The sequence below is a fragment of the Xenopus laevis genome, chromosome 1S, assembly GCF_017654675.1.
Source record: "Xenopus laevis strain J_2021 chromosome 1S, Xenopus_laevis_v10.1, whole genome shotgun sequence".
In the NCBI taxonomy this organism is placed as follows: domain Eukaryota; kingdom Metazoa; phylum Chordata; class Amphibia; order Anura; family Pipidae; genus Xenopus; species Xenopus laevis.
In genome coordinates, this window is record NC_054372.1 from 149,496,530 (window position 1) to 149,523,998 (window position 27,469).

General features: G+C 38.8%; 2 protein-coding genes across 3 annotated transcripts; one reads left to right on the plus strand and one right to left on the minus strand.

Annotated features, from left to right (window-relative positions):
- The first annotated feature begins 1,191 nt into the window (after positions 1–1,191).
- Positions 1,192–10,686, plus strand: eif2b1.S (eukaryotic translation initiation factor 2B subunit alpha S homeolog). Of its 2 annotated transcripts, XM_018242464.2 has the most exons (9): positions 1,194–1,713; positions 4,205–4,306; positions 6,062–6,201; positions 6,708–6,824; positions 7,391–7,500; positions 8,782–8,850; positions 8,933–9,008; positions 9,759–9,884; positions 10,504–10,686. In XM_018242464.2, exons 1-9 carry the CDS (start codon positions 1,701–1,703, stop codon positions 10,651–10,653), a joined length of 903 nt encoding a protein of 300 aa, XP_018097953.1. In that variant the 5' UTR covers positions 1,194–1,700; the 3' UTR covers positions 10,654–10,686. The 2 variants fall into 2 exon arrangements, with proteins under 2 accessions (XP_018097960.1, XP_018097953.1); XM_018242471.2 differs by lacking the exon at positions 6,062–6,201 and having other exon boundaries at positions 1,192–1,713; positions 4,205–4,311.
- Positions 10,687–15,577: 4,891 nt separating this feature from the next.
- On the minus strand, positions 15,578–26,021 carry ddx55.S (DEAD-box helicase 55 S homeolog). Its single transcript, NM_001093139.1, is given in 14 exon segments — positions 15,578–15,956; positions 16,865–17,154; positions 17,744–17,912; positions 19,069–19,183; positions 20,727–20,819; positions 20,980–21,111; positions 21,194–21,276; positions 21,455–21,644; positions 22,878–23,027; positions 23,377–23,439; positions 23,596–23,687; positions 25,147–25,233; positions 25,358–25,408; positions 25,877–26,021. Coding segments are annotated over 14 exon segments (1,785 nt in total). The 5' UTR covers positions 25,985–26,021; the 3' UTR covers positions 15,578–15,794.
- Positions 26,022–27,469: the final 1,448 nt, after the last annotated feature.

Here is a 27,469-nt window from a genome sequence, read left to right on the forward strand (position 1 = left end):
GGTTTCTGTTTAGGCCGCTTTAGTCCTAACAATGGTAGAACAGCTAAACTGTGACAAATGTGCAAAGATGATCATGCTGTATGTGCTAAGCATATGCCTCTTCTGTTGTCCACCTCTCGTCTGGGCCCTGGTTGCCCTGGGGTCCTGGCACAGTTTACTGGGCAGTAGAATTAAACATAAAAATTATTAATTTTACCTGAGAAACTTTTATATCTACCCTGTACTCAAAAATATTTAAAATCCTTTGGGATAAAAAAAACTGCATCTTTTATTACATTAACCTCACCTTTTTGCTATAAGTTCTGCTGTGTTCAGCCATCTTTTATCTGTTGTCTAAACTCAATCTTATGTGCTCAGTGGAGCCTTTGGTTAATATCCCAGTAGGCACAAGTGTGTTGATTGGAGTTGTGGAACACTTCTCCACTTTCCCATTGTGTTTTTGGGCCAAAATCCACCACATGTGATCAAGAGAGGCTGAAGGAATTACTGTGGGCACAGGCCATGTTTTTTCCTATTATGGCTAAAAGTTATCGAAGTTATCTGCCAGATGGGGCTTAAACACTGCAAGATGTCGGTTTTTCATCTACAGCACCTGGTTCAATGTCTAATATACCTACGGTGTCCACCAGCGATGCAATATCTCTTTGGTTTAAAAAAAAAAAAAAAAGTGTATTGTGCTAATGCTTAAAGGAATTAAGTATAAAAATAAAAACTGGGTCAATAGGCTGTGCAAAATAAAGTATGTTTTCAATAGTTAGTTATAAAATAAAAAATTTAATGTATAAAGGCTTGAGTGACTGGATGTCTAACATAATAGCCAGAATACTACTTCCTGCTTTGCAGCTCTCTTGGTTTCTCAGTGACTTAAGGGGGGGCCATATGGGTCATAACTGTTGCTTTTGAATCTAACCAGCATGTGGAAGATCAATTACAAACTCACTGAACAATTATGTCCCATTTGGCCCCCCTTCAAGTCGCTGACTAACTCAAGAGTTAGAGAGCTGAAAAGCAGGAAGTAGTGTTCTGGCTATTATGTTACACATCCAGTCACTCCAGCCTTTATACATTACATTTTTTGCTAACTAACTATATTAGAAACATTTTTTTTATTTTGCACATCTATCCTATCTATCTGCCTATCTATTTATCCAATTTTTTTTTTTTTTTTAACTGAACTTTACAACATATTTAGCAAAAAGACTCTGTTAGCATATGATTCTTCCAAATGAGTCCTGAAGAGTAGAAGGTGCTTTGACCACCTGTCACCATTTCTGTCACTAGCCGGCGGGAGTATTTAGTACAACCCGGAAGTGGAAGGATATTACAGTATCTATATGTGGTGGTAGCTCCTCAGAAAGAGTGCGCACAAGGCTTGGTAGTCAGTGTAATTGTTCTAAAGTCTCCCAACTCCAACCATAGCCTTGTAGTCTTGTCACTGGCTCCCCCACAATTGCAGAGCCACAATCATAACAGTCCCGGCACCTCGAGAACTCGCCAGAAGCCATTGCAACTCTCCCTCTCGCAGAAAAGCATCCGTCGCACTCCGATGACGTCTGTCACGTAAGGGCGTCTTCTTTCACGTCGTCATGCTGAGATTAACTGTGTCCTTGCCAGAGGGTAGCGAGCCGGCGTGGAAAAGCTTTGGGGTGGCAGTATAGCAGCGACTTTCCTTCCCAAGTTAGGAGGGAGCAGACAGAGCCATGAACGAAGAAGGTGAGGACTGGAATCCAGGGTCCCGCCATATAGATACAGACAGGCCTGGCGCCCCAGCAATACACTCACGTAGGAGATGTTCAGGCAAAGCTACATGTAATACAGTGATGAAGTGATCTCCAAACTGTGGGCTCCCAGCTGCCATTGAATCTTCTAACCTGCTGCTGCTGATGATGATGATGATGATGATGATGATGATGGCAGGGGCTCCAGAGCAACAGGCTTGACACACTGGAAATATACGAAATACATCATCTTTATATATAATATATGTCCCAGCTAGTGGAACCAATTGACATGTAGAACTGAATGAGGTCACAACAGTCTCTGATGCGAATGATCCCTTATATTGTACTATAACACTCGTAATCCTCTTGTCAGTATTCTAGCATACAGCTGATAAACTATAATATTATATGGCCATTCTTCTCAGAGTAGTATTTGCTGTCTGTGGAAGCTATTAAGGAGGAATATAGAAAACAGCTGTAGAAATAAACGAGAAAGTGATGAAAGAACACGGTTACTTTAATAGTAGTTTTGATTATAGAGTAGAACAAACATTCAGCGACAGCTATATATCATTTCAGCACAAGCCCAGTGCTGTGCGTTCATAGCCAATTCTGCCATATGTGTTAATAGAGAATTCAATTAAACAGTAGAGACCTGTAAAATAATGTGTGCTTTGTAAAGCTGGCCATAGACGCAACGATCCGATCGTACGAATCGCGGATTCGTACGATTTTCGGACAATGTGTGGAGAGTCCCGACATCAGTTGTTTGGTCGATCGGACAGGTTAGAAAATTTCTGTCGGCTGCCGAAAATATGTCTGCGAGTATTGCCGATCGTACCATTTTCAGTGGGAGACTGTCACTAGCTTTGTCTATCGTACGATTGCTGTCAGGGGCAGAACATCGGCCAATCTGTTCTTTAACTACTTTATTTGGTGGGAATGGTAAGACTTTGATCGGAATGGTTAGTGACAGGTCGGGAGATGGGAAAGTCCGATCGTATGATGATCAGTACGTTCGGATCTTTGCGTCTATGGCCAGCTTTAGGGATAATTAGGAAGAACAACTAAAATGGCAGTACTATCTGCAGAACCTAGCCCTGCCAGTTATAGTTTTTTATAAAGAGGAGCAATGGCCCAGGGTTCCAGACTATAGGGCAGATTTACTAAAGGGCGAAGTGGCCGTCACTACAGAAAATTTGCCAGAATTCACATCCGCAGGGACACCGCCAATTTACTAATTTGCATAGAGGACAATTTACCAGCAAAAGAGACCCTCGCTAGCGCAGTTTCGCGTTCTGTCCCTCAGGTGAATGATTGTTACTTCACTAAAGTATTCTAGTATACTATGCTAAAGTATACTAGTACATGTATGGCATCTGTTATCCAGAATGTTCGGAACCTGGTGTTTTCCAGATAACAGATCTTTCCTGAATTTAGATCTTCATACCTTGTCTACTAGAAAATCATGTAAACAGTAAATAAACTGAATAGGCTGGTTCTGTTTCCAATAAGGATTAATTATATCTTAGTTTGGATCAAGTACAAGGTACTGTTTTATTATTACAGAGAAAAAAGGAAATCAATTTTAAAAATCTGGCTTATTTGATTATAATGGCATCTATGGGAGACAGCCTTTCCAAAATTTGGAACTTTCTGGATAGCGGTTTTCCAGATAACAGATCCTATACCTGTAAACTAGAGTTCACTAAATTCACGTGCAAATTCAAGTGTAAATTTTACTAAATGTTGCCTCTTTCGCCAGAGTTTCCTTCGCCACCTTAGACCAGGCGAAGTGATAAGATGAAGCAACATCCTCCTCAATCTTATGTCAGTGACATCATATCCTGTAAGTCATAAATGTTCTAAAAAATACTGGCTTTTTTTTTCATATTTTAAAGCAGGATTGCCCTCAAAAGCCCTAACTATTAAAGATTTTTGTGTTAAAGAGTTTTTTCCAACCATTTGATGGGCATGCCACATTTGTTTTAGGGTGAGCTCATGTCTAGGGCATTAGAATATCTCTTTTGTCTTTATTTTGCTTCCTTGGACATTTGTAATAATAAGTGGCCACTTCAAGCATTTGCAGCAACATCTCTAATAAAGACATATGTATGACCCTTCCTATTCAAAATGACTTGAATGAAATGCTCACGCTTACAAAATAACGCTAGTTTGCCAGCGTTTGAGATGCAACTTTGCATTTAAATGAATTGGCATAATGGTAGCAAATTTACGCCTGGCGAAGTGTGGCGGATCCTTCGCTGGTGAAATTTCACCCCTTAGTAAATTTGCCCCTATGAATTAGAAGCACTGGGCTTAGGGGAGCCTGACATATTTGCTACCCCTAGTGATTTTGAGTTTTATTGTTCTGGAAAAAAAAAGAAAATATAAGTATCACTTTAACTCATTTGCATCCTTTTATTAATCTCTCTCTCCCTCTCTCGCTCCACCTCCCATTGGTTACATATTATCCTGTGTAGAAATTGTACAATATTTCAAATGTCAACTGCAAGAAGACACCAATGTTGCCACTGCTGTTGCTGCAATCAAAACCCTGCTAGAGTTTCTGAAGAGGGATACAGGTAAGGTAATAATCTTTAGGAACAGTTTTATTCCCAGAAATTAAAAATACTAACTAAGAGATACACAAATACCATGGACAACATATGCATGCTGTGTACCAATGACAACTAGCACAGTGATGCTTGCATTGCACATCCTAGACATGTGGGGGAGACTTCGGCACTTTATCTTGCATGGCTTAAGTCTGCAGTACTCTGTCATATATTAGACTGAAGGGAGTCTTCACCCAAGGTTTTTTGGGTTTTTTTGCATAATAGAAAAAATGTAAGTGTAAGGAGATTTACAACATATATTTGTTACTAAATTTCAAGTTATTTATAAAAATGTTTTAAGCAGTGTCTGTCTGTCTGTCTGTTTATATTCTATGGTTCTGGTTCTGACTACTGAAACTATGTAGCCTGAAGAATAACTGACGATGCTACATTGTTTTAGTAGGCAGCACCAGACACCACAGAGTGATTTATACTGACACAACTACCTTTATAAATAACTTTTAAACCATTAACAATGTTTAATTAACTTATATTGGAATGTTACTTAGGATTGCATTTTCTTTTAGTATGCAAAAAAGTTTTTCTTTGGAGTTCCCCTTTAAAATAACTTTTGTTTATAAAAGGCTTAAGTTGCCCTTTAAAATGCTTTAAACATGTGTTTTGTAAAATGCATGAACGACTTATAGACCATACTTATAGGATCTATTCTTTCTCCATTGCCATATGTTCTCCACTCACTTGCACGTCATGCTGTTTATGTCACATTTAACTGAATCAGTGAAGGAAAAAACTCCTAGATACAAGTAAAATTACTGCTACTGCTACTACTTATTGTAATAGGTTTTGCAATCCATAAAGGTAGACTGTGACCCTCCAAGGTGTAGCTATTTGTAATTGAACAGCACCACTCATGATAAAAATGCCTTTATTGCAGACTTCTGGGCACTGGGGAACCTGCACCACAACTTAAAAGAATAAAAAGGTGTAAGAAGTCGTGCTGATTGCTCTTTCTACACCTCCAAGGTGTAGCTCCCAGGCTGTTTAAAGGGATTCTTTCACTGGAAAAAATGTTTTCAACAATGTGCATCAGTTAATTGCTCTACTTCAGCAGAATCCTGAATTGAAATCCAGAATTTTTTATATTTAATTTTGAAATTTGATGTGATGTGAGCCCGACTTCCGGGCTTCTTTTAGAAGGTCGTGGGCGCTACCCGGGAAAGGAGCGTGCAACGTCGGCCTAAACCCGCCCCACCCGTGGGTATCGGGCCAGCCCACACATAACTAAACCGCTCCCTCTTAAATGCTCCCAGTGGTAGATATGAGAATAACACTCAATAATAAAACATCCATGTCCAGCCATGACTCCTTCAGTTGCATATACAATAGCAGGTGAAACAATAGCTTATCTGATAGCAGTTCCATTATAAAATGCTTGCTCTTTTGGAAAGCACAGGATCAGGCATAATCACCTGAGGTGGTTTCCTACACACCAGTATTGCAATTAAAAAATACACTTATTAATTCAAGGATAACATTTTAGAAAAAATTATTTGCAATGTACACAATATCATTTAGTAATAAAAACTTCACCATAAAAATGATGACAGAATCCCTTTAAGAACTCCATAGATCATAATTTTAGTATTAAAAGGCACTTAGACTGCATGACAAATAATCAGCACTTTGCTACCATAAACTATTGGTCATGTTTTTGTTGAGTCTGCAACATTAGCACAAAAATAATGTACTTCTTCTGTGCAGGTGAAACCATACAAGGTCTCATTGGGAGTTTAAAAGATGCCATTGGCACCTTGTCTAAAGTGGATTCATCGGTTTCTGTTTCTTCTGGTGGGGAATTGTTTTTGAGATTCATAACATTTACTTCTGAATTGGAGCATTCTGTAAGTCACATCCCTATACACATGACTGCACAACAGGCACACTTCTTCCCATCTCACTGTTAACAAATGCTGGTGTATATAGTATGATCATTGTTATAATGGATGGAAAATAGAGGTTTCTCCTATCCTTAGGAATTAGATAGCAGATACAAATTGGCCTTTGAGGAAGAAGTAGGAATCACCTAAATGTTCATTATTATAAATAAAAAAAAATCATAAGTTAATGTAATTTTTTCCTCATATCTCCTTGGGGAGGCACAGGGAACTTTGGGTAAATTACAGTTCTTTAATATAATGTAAATGATTAGTGAAGCAATACCTCTACCAGCCATCTCTTCTTATATGCAGGCAGATATTGGCTCAGCTACTGTTGACATTCCAGTGGCCTGTTATTTTTATAAATGTTTTACGATTTTCTTAGCATCCGTGGGGGTTGGGGGGGTACGTGCTTTTAATTACTTTCTCTAGCCATTAGCGGAAGTTAATTTTTTTATTTTTACCCTCAGGATTATGACAAGTGCAAAAAAATGATGAGTGAAAGAGGAGAACTTTTCCTTAAGAGGATCTCCATGTCCAGGAACAAGATCACAACACTTTGCTGTCCATTTATAAAAGATGGAGCTGTAAGTAAGAGAAGATTATTGATATTGATCCAGCAAGTTGATTCTGAGCTTCATAAAATGTTTATTTTTGCCTGCAGTTTCCTGGTGGAAGTAGTGACATCAATCCAACTGAAAAAAATGTCTCTATGGAAAGTCTATAGGAAATTAGTAGTTAAGATACACCTGCATATTGTTTTGGTACCTAATTCCGTGAAAAATGTATGTAAATAATAATGTTGGAGACTAATGAGAGCTCTGCAGATAAACATACCTGTGGTTTTTGTTTCTTAATAGCCTTAATAAAAGTTAGGTAAAGGGAATGAATATTGTGCCTGTAAATACTTAAATTGTAATCTAAATAAGAGCACATAGCAAGGGCAGGTATGTGTATGTTAGGGGCTACCAAACAATGAAAGGCAAGGCATGATCAATTAGTACAATATATATCAACACTAGGAAAACATTATAATATTAAAATATAAGTAATTTGTTTGCTTTCTGTGTGTTACCCAAAAACCCTATGCAACATCCTGTTTGTAATGTTATTTTAATAACCTCAATCTCTGTCTTTTCTTAATGCTTCTCAGAAAATATTAACACATGCTTACTCTAAAGTGGTCCTGAAAGTCCTGGAAGAAGCTGCTGCAAGTAAGAATTTTAGTGTCTACGTCACAGAATCTCAGCCAGATCTCTCAGGGTAAGGAGGCGGCTACTGCACAAATCTTTCAAACATAGCCTATACCTGTTGACAAGCAAACAATGCCAAGAAAAGTGGGTCAAACTGTGGGCCAGTGTTTTCTATTGGTATACAGATGTGTGTGCTTCAACCACCTCACAAAAGTCCCTTTCGGTCAGAGTGCAGAGCAGTGCACAGACCCTTGCCATGAGCCAAATATACAGCAGAAGAGAGAAAAACTGCAGCACCTCTTGTTTGCAAAATGTGAAAATTTATTTCAATTGGTCAGTAATCAACAGGCAACGTTTCAGGCCTGGTCTTGCCCTTTCTCAAGTGTTTTCTAAAGGTGTCCCCATATGCTTATATGCTGTCAACTAAAATGCTGAATTTTATATGCAAAGGAATTTCATCTACTGTTGTAGATATCATTTTGCCTACTGGAAAAGACTCCTCAATCCCCCATTTTAACAGTGTATGTATGGGCGTTGTCCTAAGCTATTTTCCTTTTGGGGGTCAGAAAAATATTTTTCAGTAGGACAGCTCATCAAGTTTGATCTTAGCTCACATGGCAGTATATGTACTGTAGATGGCATCATTTAAAAGAACAGTTTAGTGTGTACTGGTCCAGTGGCACTGCAATAAAATCCTACGCTGCAAATTTGCTGCCCTCTATCATAAACTATGGTATAAACATTACCTGATGATTTAAAATATGTGACATTTTTAAAAAATTCAAGTGGACCTTTCCCAACATACCCACCTGGAGGTATAACAGGGATACACTGTCTGTATTTTCTGTTATACATCAAGGCAGGCATATCGGAAAGATCCACTCATTTGGCGACACTGTACCCTCATCTAGCCTAGAATTCCGGCACTATATTATACTTCCACCTTTTATAGGGTACCTGTTGGCTAAACATATTATCCCCAACAAAGGATGCGGGTTAATAGAGCGCTTTAAGTGCAGTACTTAGTGCCACATCTCTAATTGTGCTGACTCCTGATCCCACCCATTTGCCCATTTTGTGTTTCATACCTTCTTTATTATTTAAATGGTAAGCTCTAATAACCAGGGTCCTGTCTCCTGTATCAGTTTTTGCATGTAATTTGGATGTTTCATGTATAAACCCTTCTAATATACAGCACAGAAAAATATGTTGCTGCTTTATAAATGTTTTTATTAATAATCTGATAAATCTGTTGGAAACCAGAAAATATTTCAGAGTTATAAGCCCTGCAGTAATCATTAGATGTGGCAATTTGTCTATGACCTCTGTGTTTAATTTTTTTTTTCTTTAGAAAAATCATGGCGGAGGCTTTAAGAAATCGGAATGTTCCAGTAACGCTGATCCTGGATGCTGCTGTTGGGTACGTTTAAAACCAATTGCAGGTACCTAAATGAATGTGGAAACTACGTTTTGGCCTAAGTCATTTTTTTTTTTCTGTTCAGTTACATAATGGAGAAGGTGGATCTGGTTATCGTAGGGGCTGAAGGAGTAGTAGAGAGTGGTGGAATCATTAACAAGGTAAAATGCAACTAAGCTCATTTACTTTCATCTTAAATAGATAAATAATGATCAATAATAACATGGTCAATAAACGGATAAAAATTGCATAAACCACTGCAGCCAAGTCAGCCCACAGCTTCACCTACTTGAGCAAGAGCTGACTACTAGTTGACCTTTAAGGGAAAACTATACCCCCATAATTAATACTTAAGCAACAGATAGTTTATATCAAATTAAGTGGCATATTAAAGAATCTTATCAAACTGGTATATATATTTAAGTAAATATTTCCCTTTTATATCTCTTGCCTTGAACCACCATTTCATGATGGTCTGTGTGCTGCCTCAGAGATCACCTGACCAGAAATACTACAACTCTAACTGTAACAGGAAGAACTGGGGAAGCAAAAGACAGAATTCTGTCTGTTAATTGGCTCATCTGACCTAACATGTATGTTTTGTTTGTGTGCACCGTGAATCCTAGGATCCCAGAGGGCGGCCCTTATTTTTTTTAAAATGGCAATTTTCTATTTATGATTACCCACTGGCACATATTACTAAAAAAGTATATGGTATAAGAAAATGGTTTATTTACATGAAGCAGGGTTTTACATATTAACTGTTTTATGCAATATATATTTATAGAGATCTACATTGGTTGGAGAGTATAGTTTTCCTTTAAATACATGCAATAAGTAGGCATGTTATTAAATGTAATATAATGTCAATTCATTGCTCCATCACCCTGGTTTTATGTTTGTCATCCTAGATCGGAACAAATCAAATGGCGGTATGTGCAAAGGCTCAAAATAAGCCTTTTTATGTTGTGGCAGAAAGTTTTAAGTTTGTTCGACTCTTCCCTCTCAACCAGCGAGATGTTCCAGACAAGTTTAAGGTGATTTTTTTTTACAAGTATTCATAATACCAAAGGCACTGCCTTTAAAGGGGACCTGTCGCCCAGACATACAATGCCATATAATAAAAGTCCTTTTCAATTAGACATGAAACCTAAATTATTGACATCGATACCTGTTAATTTGTTTAAAAATCTCAGCTGTCAATCATATATTGCCTGCCTACTTTCACTTTCCATGCTGCAATTCCAAGCTAAAACTGCAGTCCCTATATTCCCCCTCTAATTGTGTAGCCAGTACATGGGCATCAGGTGCCCCATTCTGGCACATAAACAAGAGTTTGATGCAAAGCTTGTCTTAACACTGTCCACAAAATGGCGCCTTCCGGCTTGATATGATTGTGAATTCCAAAATATAAATTTAAAATAGTGTATAATATAGTAAGTTAAGTTTATTTTATTGGCTAACATTATCAAATAGGATTTGGAATTATTTCTTAGGGTAGCAGGTCCCCTTTAAACCTGATCACCAAGGAGCATCACACTGAAATTAAGCTTAAAATATTCAGACAGGCATATTTCATGCCAAAGTTTTCTTGCTATATCACATTTTAACCGTGTGAGATTGTTATAGAGTTACTAATGCTGTCTTTTCTATTAGTACAAAGCAGACACACAGCAGCAGGACCTTCTGGAGGAGCATCCATGGATTGACTACACCTCCCCCTCCCTGATTACCATGCTTTTTACAGACTTGGGGGTTCTAACCCCATCTGCTATTAGCGATGAACTCATCAAACTATATTTGTAATTTTATAAGCACTATTAAACTACTAAAACACAAGCCTATGTTGTTGTGGATGATTGGTTCCAAATGTAGCCAGTATACATCTAAAAGACAAAATCTGTGTATCGCTGTTCAGCGCTGGCCCGTCCCCATCAAGACTCGCCACACTTATTCTTTGGAAAGCGGCTTTTATTCAGCTTGCATAAGTGATAACAGGCAGTGGGTAAGTGGTGCGAACTAACGCGTTTCGTGCCCTCTCTATTGGCACTTCATCAGAGTTCCGATGCACCACTTACCCACTGCCTGTTATCACTTATGCAAGCTGAATAAAAGCCGCTTTCCAAAGAATAAGTGTGGCGAGTCTTGATGGGGACGGGCCAGCGCTGAACAGCGATACACAGATTTTGTCTTGTAAATGCCGGCTTGGAGCTGCCGGAGTATCGCGAGAGCTGCGGCCGAGACGCCACAAGGAAGGGTGAGCTCCGTTCATTTCATTCACAACCCGTGTTTCTCCAGTATACATCTAAAGAACATATATTGAACTCACTTTCCCTTCCATGCTATAAACAGGGGCATTTCTTTAAAGGAGACATTTTATTTAAAAAACAAGAATGTACCAGTGCATTTTACTCTTTTAGATATGGAAGGAATGTGCTTAAAAATTAGTGTTTCTGGTTATTTTATTGAAAATGTCTGTAAAATCCCTACTAGTCCCACCCATCTGTTCTACTTCTTGCCCACTGGCTGTGCAGGGGAGCCAGTTGCACTCAGCCCACAGCACTGTAGTATAGGAACCAGCAGCTAGACTGACCTGATAGGGAACTGGGCTGTGGGCTTGCAGGGCTGTGATTGGTTATCCCCGTCCTACTGTGCTCCTGCAGTGACTGTCCTCCCCTCATTTGAAACATTTGACAGGGACCAGTGAACATTTATAGGGAGCTCCAATAAAGGGGCTATTTTTAAAGATATTACTTTTTAGCACAGTGTTTAACTAACACCATATATTATTCATAATTGCCTAAAAAAATTGTATTATTCCTTTGTGTTATTCATATGTGTCTTCTAATTGTAACAGTATCACAGGTAACTTTAGATTTCTTTGATCTTCCTGAAGTTGATTATTGGCTGAGTCTTTGCCATTTTGGCTATCCTTCTTTACTCAGATTTTTAAATAGAAACGCACTATAGGTAGCATGCACAAAATTTGCTGCCTTTCCGCCTTAAATTAGGGCCGTAATTGACACCTATAAAATTGTTAAAAAGAAGGGCACATACCCTTGGTAGAATTTTGTTTAAAAGTTTTTGGCTTTATTAGAATAAAATGCACTTACAAAATTGTAGGCATTAGAAGGCTCATCAATTTATAATAAAATCCGCCCAGTGCGTTTTGTTACGATCCGTGACTTTTTCAGGGGCACACAATCAGCAAGAGTCGTGTAAGGGAACACACCCTTCTTTTTAACTATTTTATGGATATACATGAAAAGACAGCACCCGAAGATCAAATGAGTGCAGCTAGACTAAATGCCCATTGTTTATTGGGACTTTTTGGACTATACATCTATTGAATAGACATTTCCCATATTATAACAATTTTGAATTCTGATTATTATTTTTGTTTTGTCTTTTCTTAATTTTATTTGTGGATATTCTTTATAATTAAATTTCATTTTCACTTGTATAAGCCTCACTGAAGCATTACCTTAATATAGATATATATTCTTTCATAATGGAAACCTGTTTTTTCACAGAATGAATGATCTCACTAATTGAACTTCACACTGCTAATCATTTTGAACAAGCCTCAATTAATGATTCAATTACACAGAATCAGCAGCATGCATGTCATGCATGCAAAAATATCATTTCAACCAAAAACAGTGATTAGGTTAGTGATGTCGGACTGCTATTATTCTGAACACAACTGGAAATATTACAGCTGGAGAAAGGACACAATAAGGGGCAGATTTATCAAGGTTTGAACAGTAAATTCAAATTTTAATTTTTCAAGGGGCAGATTTATCAAAGGTCAAGTTGAATTTTCGAGTTTTAAAAATTTGAATTTCAAGCTATTTTTGTGTACTTCGACTAGGGAATAGTCCAAATTCGAATATCAAAATTTATCATGTACTATCTCTTTAAAAATTTGACTTCGACCATTCGCCATCTAAAACTTGCCAAATTGCTATTTTAGCCTATGGGGGACCTCCTAGAACCTATTTGGAGTCAATTGGTGGACTTTGAAAAATAAAGTTTTTTTTGGGGAAAAACTTCGAATCTAATTCGATTGAATGCGCTATTAAATTGATACATACGATTCAAATTCCGGCGAATACGGACCTATTCGATCTAAAAATGACCTATTCGACCAAAAAAAATGTTGGTTGGTCTTTTTGAATTTGAATTTTGAAGTTTTTTCAATTCGAAATTCGACCCTAAGTGTTAGCATTCACACATTCAAATTGTAATCCCTTTATTCAAATGTAAATTTGAATGTGAGATTTATCACACCTTGAACATGGAAACAGTCATAATTCGAATATTCGCCACCTAAACCCTGCCGAGTTCATGTACAAGTCAATGGCAGAGGTCAGTTGAGCCATTTGGAGATGTTAATAGTCTGTCCGTTGTTTTTTTTTTTTTTTCAGAGAAAAACTTGATTCTTATGAATCGAATACGAATCAAACAGAATTCAAGGTCAGAATAATTTGATCGAATATAAGACAATTTTTTCTTAAACAATCTCCAAGTCGAATTGCAAGTATATTTGAATTAAAATTCTAAATTTGACTTTTGATAAACCCTCTTAGTGGGTTGTCCTCTTTCCTTTTTAGAGGAAGAGTAAAGAGTATTCGCTCTTAAACGCACACCAATATAGCGCCATTGACAGGCCTAGAGTCGGCCTTTGAGGAGCTACACAGGGCAGAGATTGGCACAAAACCGTGATTGTATGCATTTTCAAGCCAATCTCTGGTCTGATTAGCTCCCCACAGGCTTACGCTGGGGCTGTCAATGGAGCTACAGGGGGGGGTGTTGGTAAGCAGAAAGACAATTCACTTGGTGTGCCCTTGTCCTTAAAGGTTGTGACTCCACCTGCCCAGGGCTGCATCCCCTGCCTGCTTCCCTCAATTCCCAGTTTCAGAACCAAAGAAGGCAAGGACAGCCCAGAGAAGAAAACCAGAACCTTGAACAGAGGAGAGGCTCCATGCCCCAAGCTTAATGATCAAAATACCCCAGGCATAATGGACCAAACATTAAAATATATAAAACAGAAAGTAACTTAAGTGAACCAATATGCCGATAGCAAAACAATAACTCCTAACCAGTTTAGGAAAAGAGAAAAATATTTATCAGTAAAGTACAAAAATCCCATTTTCTCTTCCCTAGATTTGGGGTACACCGGCACCATAAGTATGTCCTAAAGCAACCCATGAGAGCAGGTTCTAGAAAAGGGCTGCCAAGACAACAGCAACCTGTAGCTCCTTCCTCCCAAAGCTAGTGTTAGCTGAAGCCTGTGTGTGCAAAGCTTGGAGAAGATATAAGTGGCCACTGCACACTTCATCTTCTGATGTTTGGTGTCTTACTGCCAAGGATATTGAGAACAAGTAGGAGGAGTCCGGACATGAATGGCAGCGGTCAGTACTTAACCACATGTACCCTGAAAATGGTGGATCAAACCCATTTTGCCAGGGTTGCCTTGGAGGCACATTAGCTTTGCTTAAGTCCATCCCAAGCCCAGACTGGCCTTCGGGCTGTCTGGGCAAATGCCTGGTGGGCTACTCCATTTGTGTCCCGTTGAAGTGGAGCCAAAGCTGAACAAAAACAAAGACGTTGAAGAGGAAAATGAAGAAGCTGCTGACACCTCGGAGGAAGAAGACAGCCCAGGTATGTTTCCACTGAACTAGTTTTATGGCGAGGCCCTGACCATCAATATTTTTTTTTCAGCTGTATGGGGGGTCCTGACCATCATTTTTTTCCAGTTTTATGGGGGGCCCTGACCACCAATGTTTTTTTTCTTACTTGGGACTGCCAAGGCTCTGGACAAAAGGAAGGCATAATGATTTCCTTGTTTAGGTGGTCGGATACGACCTTGGGAACGAAATTTGAAACCGGCCGTAAGACCACTTTGTACATGTGATAGGCCAGAAAGAGGGACCTGCAGGACAGTGCCACAAGATCAGGCACCTTCCTCGCCAAGGTGATGAGAGTGTCTGTTCCTATTGCCTGGCTTTGTGAAGAACAGTAGAAGTTTTTGATTGCAGCGGAATGCCATGATGAAAGACCTTGGGGTTCGGAGGCTTTACTCCCCTGATCCAAAGTATCGTGTGTAAGAGTCTGCCTGCCAATTTTCCACTCCAATGTGAAGTACCAAGATGGCACCAAAGTGACCTCACACACCAGACGAACAAACAGAATGAAGCTGCAAGCAGATGGTGAAGAAGCAGAAGATCCCTAACAGAGGCAATGATAGGGCAAAATGGAGGGTGTGACAGAGCAGAAGAGGCCCAAAGGCAGGTGGGTGGTGCAGTTCCAGTACTTACCAGTCAGCCCCTTTGATCTCCAATAAAGGCAATACGTTTAGACTAGAGGGGTGGGAATCACCGGCACAAACCTTGGAAAACCGGGAGATTTTGTTTTCATAAACTATTGGAACGTTGCCAGGGCTCTCCCTTCCCCAAAGGGCTGAACCAACAGTATGGGGAAATAAAAGGGTTTTGTGTTTTATGGTTTTGACTATCGACTTGTTTCATCTGTGCCATGCCAACTAAAAAGATGGATCAAGTGTAGAAAGTAAAGCTTATAAAGTATATAAAGAAACAGCATCATTATATTGGTCAAAACAGGGTCACTTTACAACCCACTAAACTTTTTGGGGGAACAAGACCTTAGTACAAGGTTCTCAGGTTATGGGGATCTAAATAAAAAATAATAATAGCCGAGCTAGATAAAATGTATATTTATTTTAAACAAAATGAAATCCGTCCAGAACCATGCCTTTTGTTACTTCAGGAAACACATGGTATGTTTATTTTATGTACAGTTAGATGTCTGCTGTGCTTTAGTGTATCGCAACATACTACATCCCTCTTACGAGGCAATGTAAATGGATTAGCTTTTGTGTACACTACAGATCCACTTTTTTCACTGTGTAAATAAGCATAAGATCAGTTCGAGTCCTCAGATCCTTCTTCAACTTCACTTTTTCCTCCAACTGCTGTCAGCTGTTTCTCAAACTCCTCCTCAGTAATTTTGCCCTTTTTCAGTCTCTTCAATAATCTAGTGTCTTGGAGCAATTCATCCACATCACCCTCATCTATATCGGATCCCTATAAAACACACGTACACACCAATATTTTAAATACAGCGGAACACTGGTTTTACACAGTAAAGATATGTACATATATCAATGTTCATGAAAGCAGAAAATTAAGCAGGTTAAACATAATAATCTATGAATTTACCAAAACGGTTTCTTTAAAATGTATACAGTCTGCAGCAAAAGTGCCATTAGGGTGATGCCTTAGGGTAAGGCCAGACGAGGAGATTCGGGGAGATTTTGTCGCCTGGCGACTTATCGCCACGTCTTTTGCGCGACTATCTCCCCGAACTGCCTCAGCGTTTTTTGCAACTTTGGGCGACCATTGAAAACGCATCGCTGCGTGTGCATTAGCGCAGGCAATTTTGCGCTGTAGCCTATGGGGAAAAAACGCTGAGGCAGTTCGGGAGATAGTTGCGCAAAAGAAGTGGCGATAAGTCGCCAGGCGACAAAACCTCCCCGAATCTCCTCGTCTGGCCTTACTTTTACGCTGAGAGCCCTCTGCAAAGCAACCTCAGCAAGTACTTGAATGTCATTTTGGTCTGCTCATTCAACCTCCACCTTTGCCTCACTGGGACCATTTCTCCACACTCATTTAGCTTCCATTCATCCCCTTTATGACTTATTCTATGTTGGAAGATTTGTATTCAGGGACCTGAAATCTCTCTGCTTTCCACAGATTTTTTGCACCAACCATCATCAGAGTCTCAAAGTGCATCACTTTAACATAGAAAAGGGTACAGGAGGGGTTAAGCCTACGGTGGGGGGTGGAGAGGACGGTACCAGTGAGTCAGACTATCATGGCTCCCCTCAATATGAGGAATCATGCTTATGCCTTTGTAGTACAAGCTACGGTAAAGGTAAGGTAAAATTGACTGGGAGATGGCCTTCGGAGCTGACAAATATCTCAATGTTTACCTCTTCTTTTTTCCGTTTTAGTGCTACTTTCTGTTTCTTTTCCTTCCTGGCTTTCTGCTTGGACCATGCCTTGTTCTTTGCAAAATGTTTCCTGCCTTCGGTCTCCAGTTTTTCTTTTCGCTCTTTCAGCATTTTCTGCCTCTGTTTTTCTCTGTTCTTATCTTTGTATGCAATGGAGTCTGTATCAATTAAGGTGGAAACAAAGTCTGAGAAATTCTTTCCTTTCAATTCCGGCATCCGGGGCATCCTCAGCAGGCCAAATCCTCGGGCGAGAGAAGAAAAATCCAAATCTGAAAGTCAAAATAGGTCAAAATTAAGAATTATTTTGCCATGAGCTACAGCAAGATGTTAGAACCACATGATTAGCTTTGCATTGTGTGAGGGATTTCCAAGCAATGATTTATCTGAACATTTAACAAATACTAATAATTTAATATGGTTGGCTGATAGAATGCAGTAGATCTAAAACCTCATTCCTGCATCTAGTGCAAGTCACCCAATCAGATTATATGGATATGTGTGGCCAATTTAAAACATTTATACTATATACAGGCTGAAAATAAAATTATCAGATTCCAATGGCAAATTGTCTGGCAAATCAAATTCAGCAGCAGTGGGCCATACACAAGTTCAGTCTTGTTACATATAAATCTACAGGTCCATAGCAAAGCTAGAATCAGAGTGGTTTTCTCAGTAATAAAAACTCACACTGTCGTATTTGAGAGGTAATTAATTAGACTGTTACTGTTGCTAAAGCTAAGCAAACCGTCTAGAAGTGAAATAAACATATTAAAGGGCCAGGCGCACTAGTCAGTGAAATGTCTGTCTGTATCATTGGTTACCAAATAATTCATTTGATAGATTATACAATTAAAATACCTTTTACCCTGAAGATTAAGTTGCACTCATGCTTAGCATACGCTTGCACATAGGACACAAATGCTTTCATTCCCTTCTCAAACACAGCGCGGTCAGTCTCTGCCATGGCTTTCAATTTGGGGAGAAGATCCACTGAAATTATTAGCTCTGTCATTTCTTGCAGTGGGCACTTATCCAGAAAAAAAAAACAAACAAGTGTTATTTTACAAGGTCAAGTATCTTAAGTTGGGGGTATGGGATAGTTGGTAAGTTGTTTAAGATGATGGCACATAGGGGGGTGTGGGGTACATACTTGTGATTACATTACCAAAGACTGGATGACACTTATAAGCAATGCAGCTTTTCTACAAATTATAGCAAATCAGAATTTGTACAAAGACAGAAATCACCAAAGCTCAGTGTCACATACCCTGTAGCAATCACCAGCCACCAGAAGTATGCATATGCCAGCACATATGGGTTAATATTTTTGTGAGGGGCGAAAGTGTGCTCTAGCTTTAATTTTTACTGTTGTGTGCATTCGATGGCTGTGTAAATTTCTGATGGCTGTTCATCTCCAGAGTGCTGGGGACATAGGAAAATAGACTAATGCTATTAAACTAACACGACAAAATGCCCATGAGGCTTACCACTGCAGGGCAAAAGTACATTATATTGCTATTCCTTTCATTTTCTGTTGTCACTGTTTCTTTAAGGGATAAGTACTTATTTCTCTTTTTCTCTGAGGCTAGGGGCTTACCCAAGCTTTATTCCCACATCCACAAATCAAAAGAGAGGTAGATTAAAGGGACAAAAATATAATCACAGCATATAATGTCCAAGAAAAATGAGGCTTTGAGATTGAACCAGGAAACAATTTCTCTAGACCAATCTCTGGACTTCACCAAAGTCATCCTATACACTCTGCCACAGGTACTCCTAATGAGTGTCTTATAAATAATGGGTAATATATATATCTCTCTGGTAGATATATACCTGCCGCTATTTAGGTGAAATCTTTTGTAAAATAAATGGTAAATAGATGCCCTTGGTTCAGAAGGAACTGCCTCCAATTTTAATTTTAAATTTAATCTTCAAATGTAATTTTTCTCAGTTATGGCATAAGTAGCATGCCATAACTGTGACATACCAAAGGGGTTCCTCAGACATTAACCAAGACACTAAATGTTGGCAAAGTATGTACTGAAGAAACACTAACTGACTAAAAGAAGTAGCACTTGGCTAATAGTCAGATGCAATTAAAGTAATTAAATGGAACATGATCACATTACTATAAACCCTAGTTTTAAATCCATAAAGAATAAAAGTGCAGGAAACAAAGTCACCTTTTGGTTTATTGAAAGAAAACTGACGTATGATTCTTCCATGGGAAGCAGAAACACAAGTGCACTTCCATGATGACCTATCCGGGCTGTACGTCCACATCGGTGAACAAAGGCACTGGAAGAAAAGAGTCGTATTATAATCTGCCTGCGGTGCTGGTCATGCCACCAGGTACAGTAAGCTCCAGATTTCAGTTATAAAGCTCATTTATGCAAGTATTATATTACATAGTTAAAATGGGCAACTAATTGCACCCTAAATGAAAAGCAAGATATAAATATTAATCTTGGTTATTTTCCTTTTGTGCTATCTCTGTTCCCAAAGTTGAAGCCTTGCATGTATACAAGTTAATAAACCAGCGCACACAACAAACATTTTTTGTGCACATGACCGGAAAATAAAAAATTAGAGAGGACTATGGGGCAGATGTACCTAAGGGAGAAGTGACTAACGTTAGCAAAAATTTGCCAGCGTGACGTAATTTCGTTACTTCGTCGATTTACTAACAGGCACCGGCATAACTTCGCTAGCAAAGGAGATAGACTCTAGAGGTAATTCGCTCCCTTATGCTTAGCGAAGTTGCGCTCTGGCGAAGGGACGTAACTACGCAAATTCACTAAGATGCGGATTTTACTGAATGTTACCTATTGCTCCAGACTTACCTTCGCAACCTCAGACCAGGCGAAGTGCAATAGAGTAGATAGGATATGAAGTCCCAAAAAACGCTGGTGACTTTTTTCAGGGTGATAGGCTGCAAAAGCTCGTAAATTTTTTCTGGGGTACCCGGCTTCCCCCTACATTTACTAACATATGGCACATTAACTATACACTGGGATCATGTGTAGGGCAATATAACAACTCTATTTTATTAAGGTTTCCTGGGCTTGTGTAATGTAATGTATTTGCTGCAACATATACGATCATTCAACTTTAACTTCCCGCCATATGCAAATTAGCCAAAGCTAGCACAACTTCGCTTCACTTGCCGCAGTAACAATAGCGCAACTTTACCAGCGCTCGGCGCCCTGGACGCAACTTCGGATTTTAGTGAATTAGCGTTGTCCTGGCGAATCTACGCCTGGAGAAGTGTTGCGATGTGAGCGAAGTGGACGCTAGTGCAAAATCGCCGCTTAGTGAATCTGCCCCGATGAAGTCACCCAACAATGCTGAAACATTTCAAGAGCAGTCTGAAATAAATGAGAGGTGCTTAACAGCACCATGAAGCCTGATCTCAACACACTGTTGGCAGTTGTTGTGTCGATTAATCATTCACTTTAGTAATGGGGGCTCTGGGGAGGTCAAAACATGCAATTAGTGCTGGGTGACTTATAAAAGAACAAAAGTGCACTGAAATGCTGCCGCTTCCTTAAATGGACTCCAAACAACTAACACAGCTAGAATAGAATATATATTATATAAATATTATTATTGATGTGCTTTCTATATCAAGTCTTGATTAGATATCACGTGAAGCTTCACTGAAAACAAAGGTTTTTGATCTATATTTAATGATAATTTAATTATTGGAACAAAAAACCGTACAATATCTTTACAAAAAAACAATTTCCATATACTATTGTACAGTGGGCTTTAAAGCCATTAACGCATAAATAATTAAATCCACTACCAAACTATTTCACCTCTGCAAAAGAGGACGTACCTGGCACTACTAGGGGGATCATACTGCACAACCCAATTTACTTCATGAATGTCAATTCCACGTGCCATCACATCTGTGCAGACTAATATACCACTATATAAGAGGGGAGAAAACAATTGAAGAAATATGAGAAAAAAAGCTCAAACAACAAAATAATTATAGAAGGGTATTTATTTCACTTTACAATAGTGATGTGTAACCAGCTGCAGGAAGAGCAAGAAGCTCATGGAATATCTCTGTTGGGTTCACTCACCTGTTAATCTTCCTGAACTCTGTAAAAATCCGGTTGCGCTTATGCTTCATTTTTCCATGAATACACATCACTTTCACAGGTTTTAAAAGCATTTCTAGTGCTTTTCCATAATATTCCACACAGGCACATGTACTAAAATAAAAAGTCAGAAATATATTAGCAAGCACAGCAATGGATCACATGGTTAAATCTTTAGCTAAAAGGAAACACCTACCTGAAAAATACCAGGTGCTTTTCTTGTTTCCTTTTCTGCAGAAATGCAATGAGTTTGTTGAACTTTTCATCTGCCTTGCAGATCTATAAAAAAAGAAATTGTGTTAAAAAAAATGTAATGAGTTTATTCAGGCTTTTACTTCATTTTATAAGGTTTTATTTCGAACTGTCTAGCTCCATTCAAAGCTCCATAATATACATCATATGGAAGTCACCTATCTCAGGTTTATTGGAAGGACATGGGCAATTTGAGAGTCCTCACCATGTAGTAATTCTGTAGACGTATAGGTGTTTTCTGTGTACTGGTTGCTGCTACCCCCTTCTCCTTCACAGCGATACGGACAGGATTCCTAAGCCCAGCTCGCACCAGATTCTCTAGCTCTTGAGTTTGTGTTGCTGAGAACAGACCAGTTCTTCTCTGTTTTGGCAAAAACCCTAATATGGTATTTATGCTGAAATTACAAAATTATAACAGCTTAATGAATGTAAGGAAAATAAGTGATTGACAGAGCAGAAGATAGAGAGAATAGAGCAACACCTTAAAGATGGCGTTTAGAGCTTTTGGCAATTCAAGGAATGTGACATTGTTTAATGCTTGGCTTTCACCATATATAGTGTGCTAACTGATAAGATTTACTCAATGATGTATTTTAACCATATATAGCATGCTAAGTGATAACATATATGCAGTAATGATGTATTTTTACCATATATAGTATTCTAGCTGCTAAAATGTATATACTTCTTATATTCTTTGTGGAGTAAACATATAAAGCTTCATTTGTGGGGAGGCTCTGCGACTTCTGCCTGGTTATGTTGGAATTGCTGCTGAGCCATTTTATGGAGGGGTCCCTTAGTGACTGTGCTAAGTATTAATTCATCTCTTATGTGTGTGTCAGTTTAATCATTCTACAGACGGAACAAGAGCCATTCTCAATACAACAAATAATATGGTCAAGGAGAAATTAAGACTTAGCAGTGCAGAGGTAAAGAAAGGTACTCAGGCAACACAGAAGCCAGGTGATTGCATAGGCAGGGACTGTTCCATCCTAAGCCTATGTGTAGAGTGGAATCTGCTATAACCAATGCATGCTTACACTGGCATTAGGTTATTAGTTAACTTAATGTCAGTAAAACTGGAGAAGCGAATAGGGCTTTCATTACTATGCCATTGCCATGTTCTTTCTTTTTTATTTGCTGAAACTGCAGCATTAACAAGGCTATGAAAATCACCTGCAAACACCAGTACAGGTACCTATTAGGGGAATATCTGAAAACCTAACATTTCCAGGTGATCAATGCCTCTGCTGGTGCTTTCAATCAAGTGTGCATGAAGGGAATATTTGGGCAATTGGACACAGTTTTTTCAAAAACTGCAGGTAAATAGCGACTAATAACAAGCAATGATGGTAATACTAACTACATAGTGCAGACTTTGCACTGTGAAGTATGTAAAAGTCAAAAAATAAGCAGGTTTTTTTTTTTATTTGAACACTAGCCACTAGTAATGATGTCATGAAGAGGGAAAATTGAAAAGCACTGTAAAACTATCGAGAGCTAGCTTCCAGTATAAATAACTGAATCTCTACAATAATTTAAAAGCACGAGTAAAATAGCAATTAACGATAAAAAAAACACACACCCTTATTGACATTAACAATTTAATATCTTGTTTTTAGACCTACCTTGCTTCAAATCCCATATCCAAAAGTCTATCTGCTTCATCCAAAATTAGAACATCAAGGGTTTTCACACAGATGACTAAATCCAGTCCATCAGCCTGTCTGCGGAACATATCCTCCAGTCGTCCCGGTGTGGCCACAATAATGTTTCCACTGAACAAGTATTAACACAGCGCAATGTCAGTTCGATTTGCATGGCATAAACCAGTATTTCTCAGCTGTGACATTCACTTGCAATTGGTTTTAGTTTTCTTAAAATCATAAGAGTAACTTTCTCTCATTGCACTAAAAGTAGCTTATTACCCCTAGATTTATCTTAGATTGGGGAGGAGGGGGAAAATACTTTCTTTTGTATTGGGGAAGAGGGGGAAAATACTTTCTTTTGTATTTACAACATTAGGTTGATGACTTTGTGTAGAGGCAATATTAAATGTATATAACAACAAATGTTTGGCGGCACTTGTATCTCTAACAGTTGGTTGTATGTATATAAGTCACTTACCCATGTTCTTTAAATTTTCTTACATCATCCACAGGGTTACTTCCCCCAATTAGGAGAATCTGACTGTATAAATAACAGATGTAAAAATGATTATACACATTAACAAAAGGTGTGCACTTAACTCCAGAAACATGTATCCAACTGTAAACAACTGCTACATCTTGCACCCTCAAATGTAAAGTAATATAAAAAAAAAAAAAAAAAAAAAAAAAAACTTACCTAAATTGTGGGAAATGCTTTGTGAAACATGAGAGCACCTCATCAATCTGCACTGCAAGTTCACGTGTTGGGGTTATAATTAAAGCACCAACCTAAAAATGCAACATTTGAAAATGTATTTTATACTGCACATGACTAAAGGTACTCTTAAAGGGGTTGTTCACCTTCAAACAACTAGTTGTTTTCAGATAGATCAACAGATACGACTTTTTCCAATGACTTTTCTATTTGTGACATTTGTCTAATATTGAAGTGTAAAGTGTCATTTTTCACCGACCCTGTGAACTGTTCTAAATGGATACATTTAGTTTTTTTTACATATCTTTGTCCCTGCTGAACAGAATCTCTGGGTTTCATTACAGGCAGCTGTTAGAATTGATACAATAGTTGCTAATACTCCAGAGATGCTGCTGAGAAAATGTATCAACTAAATGTTGAAAATTGTAACAGTTTAGAGTCTGCACCTGAATTACTGAGCTGCCAGACTGAAACACCAGACACAAACATTCAACTTTAAACTTCGATTTTGGAAGAATAGTAAAAAAATAAATAATGGAAAGTAATTGAAAAAAGTCTTTATTTCTGGGGAACAACACCTGAATTGAAAAAAGTGCTTGAAAGGTGAACAACCAATTTTATTGCAAAAAATAGAAAAATAAAAACCCTAACTACAAAACGGTCTATTACATTGAGTAGAACTCCTTTAATTACATAATCGCCAACTTGTTACATTTTTTACTTTTTTTTTTTCAAAAAGTAAATGTTTTTTTCTGCCAAATCAGAAGCTCGCATTTAATATTTATGCACTTGTTGCATAAGACTGAGCTCTTATTGCATTCATAGCTAAATTAGAGAAACATTGGTTATACATGTAGAATACTCTTTTTTTTTGGCCACTCTTGATGAAGTCAGCAACTTTTGTTTCTAAAAATATGGTCTCCATGACAAATATCAAGTAGGGGTTCAGTAAGATACCAATCAGCTTGGCTTTAAATCGTCATTGTGCAAGGACTGCATCAGGTCGTGGATTGAGATTTGTTAGCCAGATCTGCACTTGCTCCCATTCAGGGTGATCTGGCCCATTAGCTAGCAAAGATATTCTTGCCTGGCAGTGATTTTTGGCTCTGTCAAAGTATGTGCAGCAAAAGAACACACCATGCAACAGTTTTGTTAAAGGGGGTGTAACCCACACAATATATTTTTGCCTACTGAAAGAAAATGTATTTCTTAGCTAATTTTCAGTAGGCATCAGTACTCTCGGGATGAAACAAAGTGATATTTATTTTACATGTTGAAACAGCATCATAATCTAACATTTCTGTTCCCACTTGGGAACCTTTTTCATGGATATACATTATTAATAACTTTACAAATAACTTTCCATTAAATCGCTGCCCACAACTATTCTATTGTACATACATTGCTCAATGTTCTCATATATAAATAAGTCAATAAACAATCAATCATTCTCAAGATGGTTTTTGAGAGGATGTATTGACACTGTATTTTTAAACACATGGCTGTTCTTCTGTAGTGCTTTCATTTACCTACCTGATTTTTCTTCAACTTTTCTTCTCTTTTCAGGAGAATTTCCAAAAGTGGAATGACGAATGCCAGTGTTTTTCCGCTTCCAGTTATCTGCAGACAAATATATGTTAACTTCAGAAAACAGAATCATTTTTCCATTGATGCAGATTACCAATAAGTGACTTCCAAGACAATTTCTTTCTTTCAAAGCAGTATGTAGATGCCATAGACTCACCGCTTCTGCCGCAATGTCTTTGTTGTTCATAAACAAGGGGATTGTTGCTGACTAGATAGAAACAAACAAAAAATAAGTTCCACTGGACACACTTCAAAGCAATATTAACAATTTTAATGTAACGCAACTACAGTAAATAACGAATAACTGAATTAACAACAAGTCAAAATGGATGCCTGGATGTACAAGTAGAAGAATATTGCTACTTAACACAATTTAAATAAATAAGAAAAATATGGTACAGTATTAACCTGGACAATTATTTCCCGAGTTATAAAAATAGGAAACATAGCAAATGCATAGGATGTAACCAGTTTATAGGTAAAGGATCTAAAGGCATCCAATACCAAGAGCAGATGTTGTTACACACTTATTTTTACAGCTGTTTCACATCTAATGACGACAGTCGGGACTTGCTCATGAATATACTAAGGAAAATAAACAATGTCCATCTCAGCAAGTCAACCATCACCCACCCTACCCCCCGCCAACTTAAGGAAACGTTCCACGGATTCGTACTTGCACCGGGGTCATATGAGTGAATTTTAATTCCTCCAGAGTCCGCCTGATACTGCCATTTAATTTCTGAGGCAGAGAGTCCCACGTCCCTTCAGTAACATTCTCCATCTTCCTGCAACTACATCAGGCACACGTGCTTCCTGTCCTGCGCAACTCGTTCCCCCTTGCAACAACTGGCGTAAAGAGAAGGTTCCGGTGTTGCCTCCACACTTGGGGGCGTTTCTGTAAAGTCGAGTTTGACAGATGTCACTGAGTCGTTTCAGTGCGGTTTCTGTTATAAGTACGTGAGACCCTCCCACCGGTTTTTGGTACGGAAGACTCTGTTTGCTACTTAGAGGCTTCGTCCCCCTGTAAAACAATGATGCTGAAGAGCCTTCAAAATACAGTGTTTCTGTTATGATAATGTAAAAAATGTCTTTAAAGTAACAGTTCAGTGTAAAAATAAAAACCTGGTAAATAGACAGGCTGTGCAAAATAAAAAAATGTTTCTAATATATTTAGTTAGCCGAAAATGTAATGTATAAAGGCTGGAGTGTGCAGATGTCTAACATAACCAGGGTCGGACTGGGGGGCCGGGGCCCACCGGGACTGGTGTCCAGGGCCCCCCCCACCTACTTGTAAGGTGAATCGCCGCTCGGCATAATTGCCAAGGCGGCGCATCGCGCATGCGCAAACGGCGCTAGGCGCGCATGCGTAAACGTTGCGCATGCGCAAACGGCGCTGCGATGTGCCGAATTTTTTTTTAAAAAACTGTTTGGGAGAGGGAGTCTGGCCCGGCGGGGGCCCACTAGGGTCGGGGCCCACCGGGTATTTTCCCGGTATCCCGCCGGGCCAGTCCGACACTGAACATAACAGTACAGAACACTACTTCCTGCTTTTCAGGTCGGCCGATAAAAGCTGCCGACAGACCGAGTTGGCAGTTTATTGGACTGTCTATGGGGCCACCCGAGGGGCTTCCCCAATCGAGATCTGGCCGAAAGTCTGCCAGATCTCGATCGGATGGAACTAAAAATCCCGTCCGATCACAGCCGCATCTGTTCGTTGATGCGGTCCTGCGATCCGACCGCCCGTTCCCATTTGTTAGGATCCGATCGTTGGGCCCTAGGGCCCACGATCAGATCAGCCCGGTATTGCCCACCTCAAGGTGGCATGGACCTCCAGGAACCCTTCCAACGATCACATAGTCTTCTGTTCCAGGAACAGTAAATGGCCTTAATTTACACACCTACACACAATAACATACATTTACACTCTTAAACACACATTTTAGTAAAGATTCCTTTTTCTTTTGGTTTGTTTACATTTTTTTTAGACATATTTACCCATTTTGGGTTTGAGGTAATGTGTATTATATGACTTTCTGGGGTTTGAGTACTTTTTTGTAACTTTACCCTACATAAAATTCAGTAAATGTTTTGATTTTGCAGGAGATGGAAGGACAGAAATGATAGCTAATATGAGGTAACTACATTTTGGGGATCCTACAGGCCACATACAGTACTTTGGTAAACCTATGCATATTGGGCATCCTACAGGCCACATACAGTACTTTGGTAAACCTATGCATATTGGGCATCCTACAGGCCACATACA

What these genes read in the sequence shown, in the direction of transcription:
- eif2b1.S (XM_018242464.2), top strand. An exon ending in CTTCTGAATTGGAGCATTCT is followed by an intron (nt 6,202 to 6,707) that starts GTAAGTCACATC and finishes TTTTACCCTCAG; the next exon opens with GATTATGACAAGTGCAAAAA. An exon ending in TCTCAGCCAGATCTCTCAGG is followed by an intron (nt 7,501 to 8,781) that starts GTAAGGAGGCGG and finishes TTTTTTCTTTAG; the next exon opens with AAAAATCATGGCGGAGGCTT.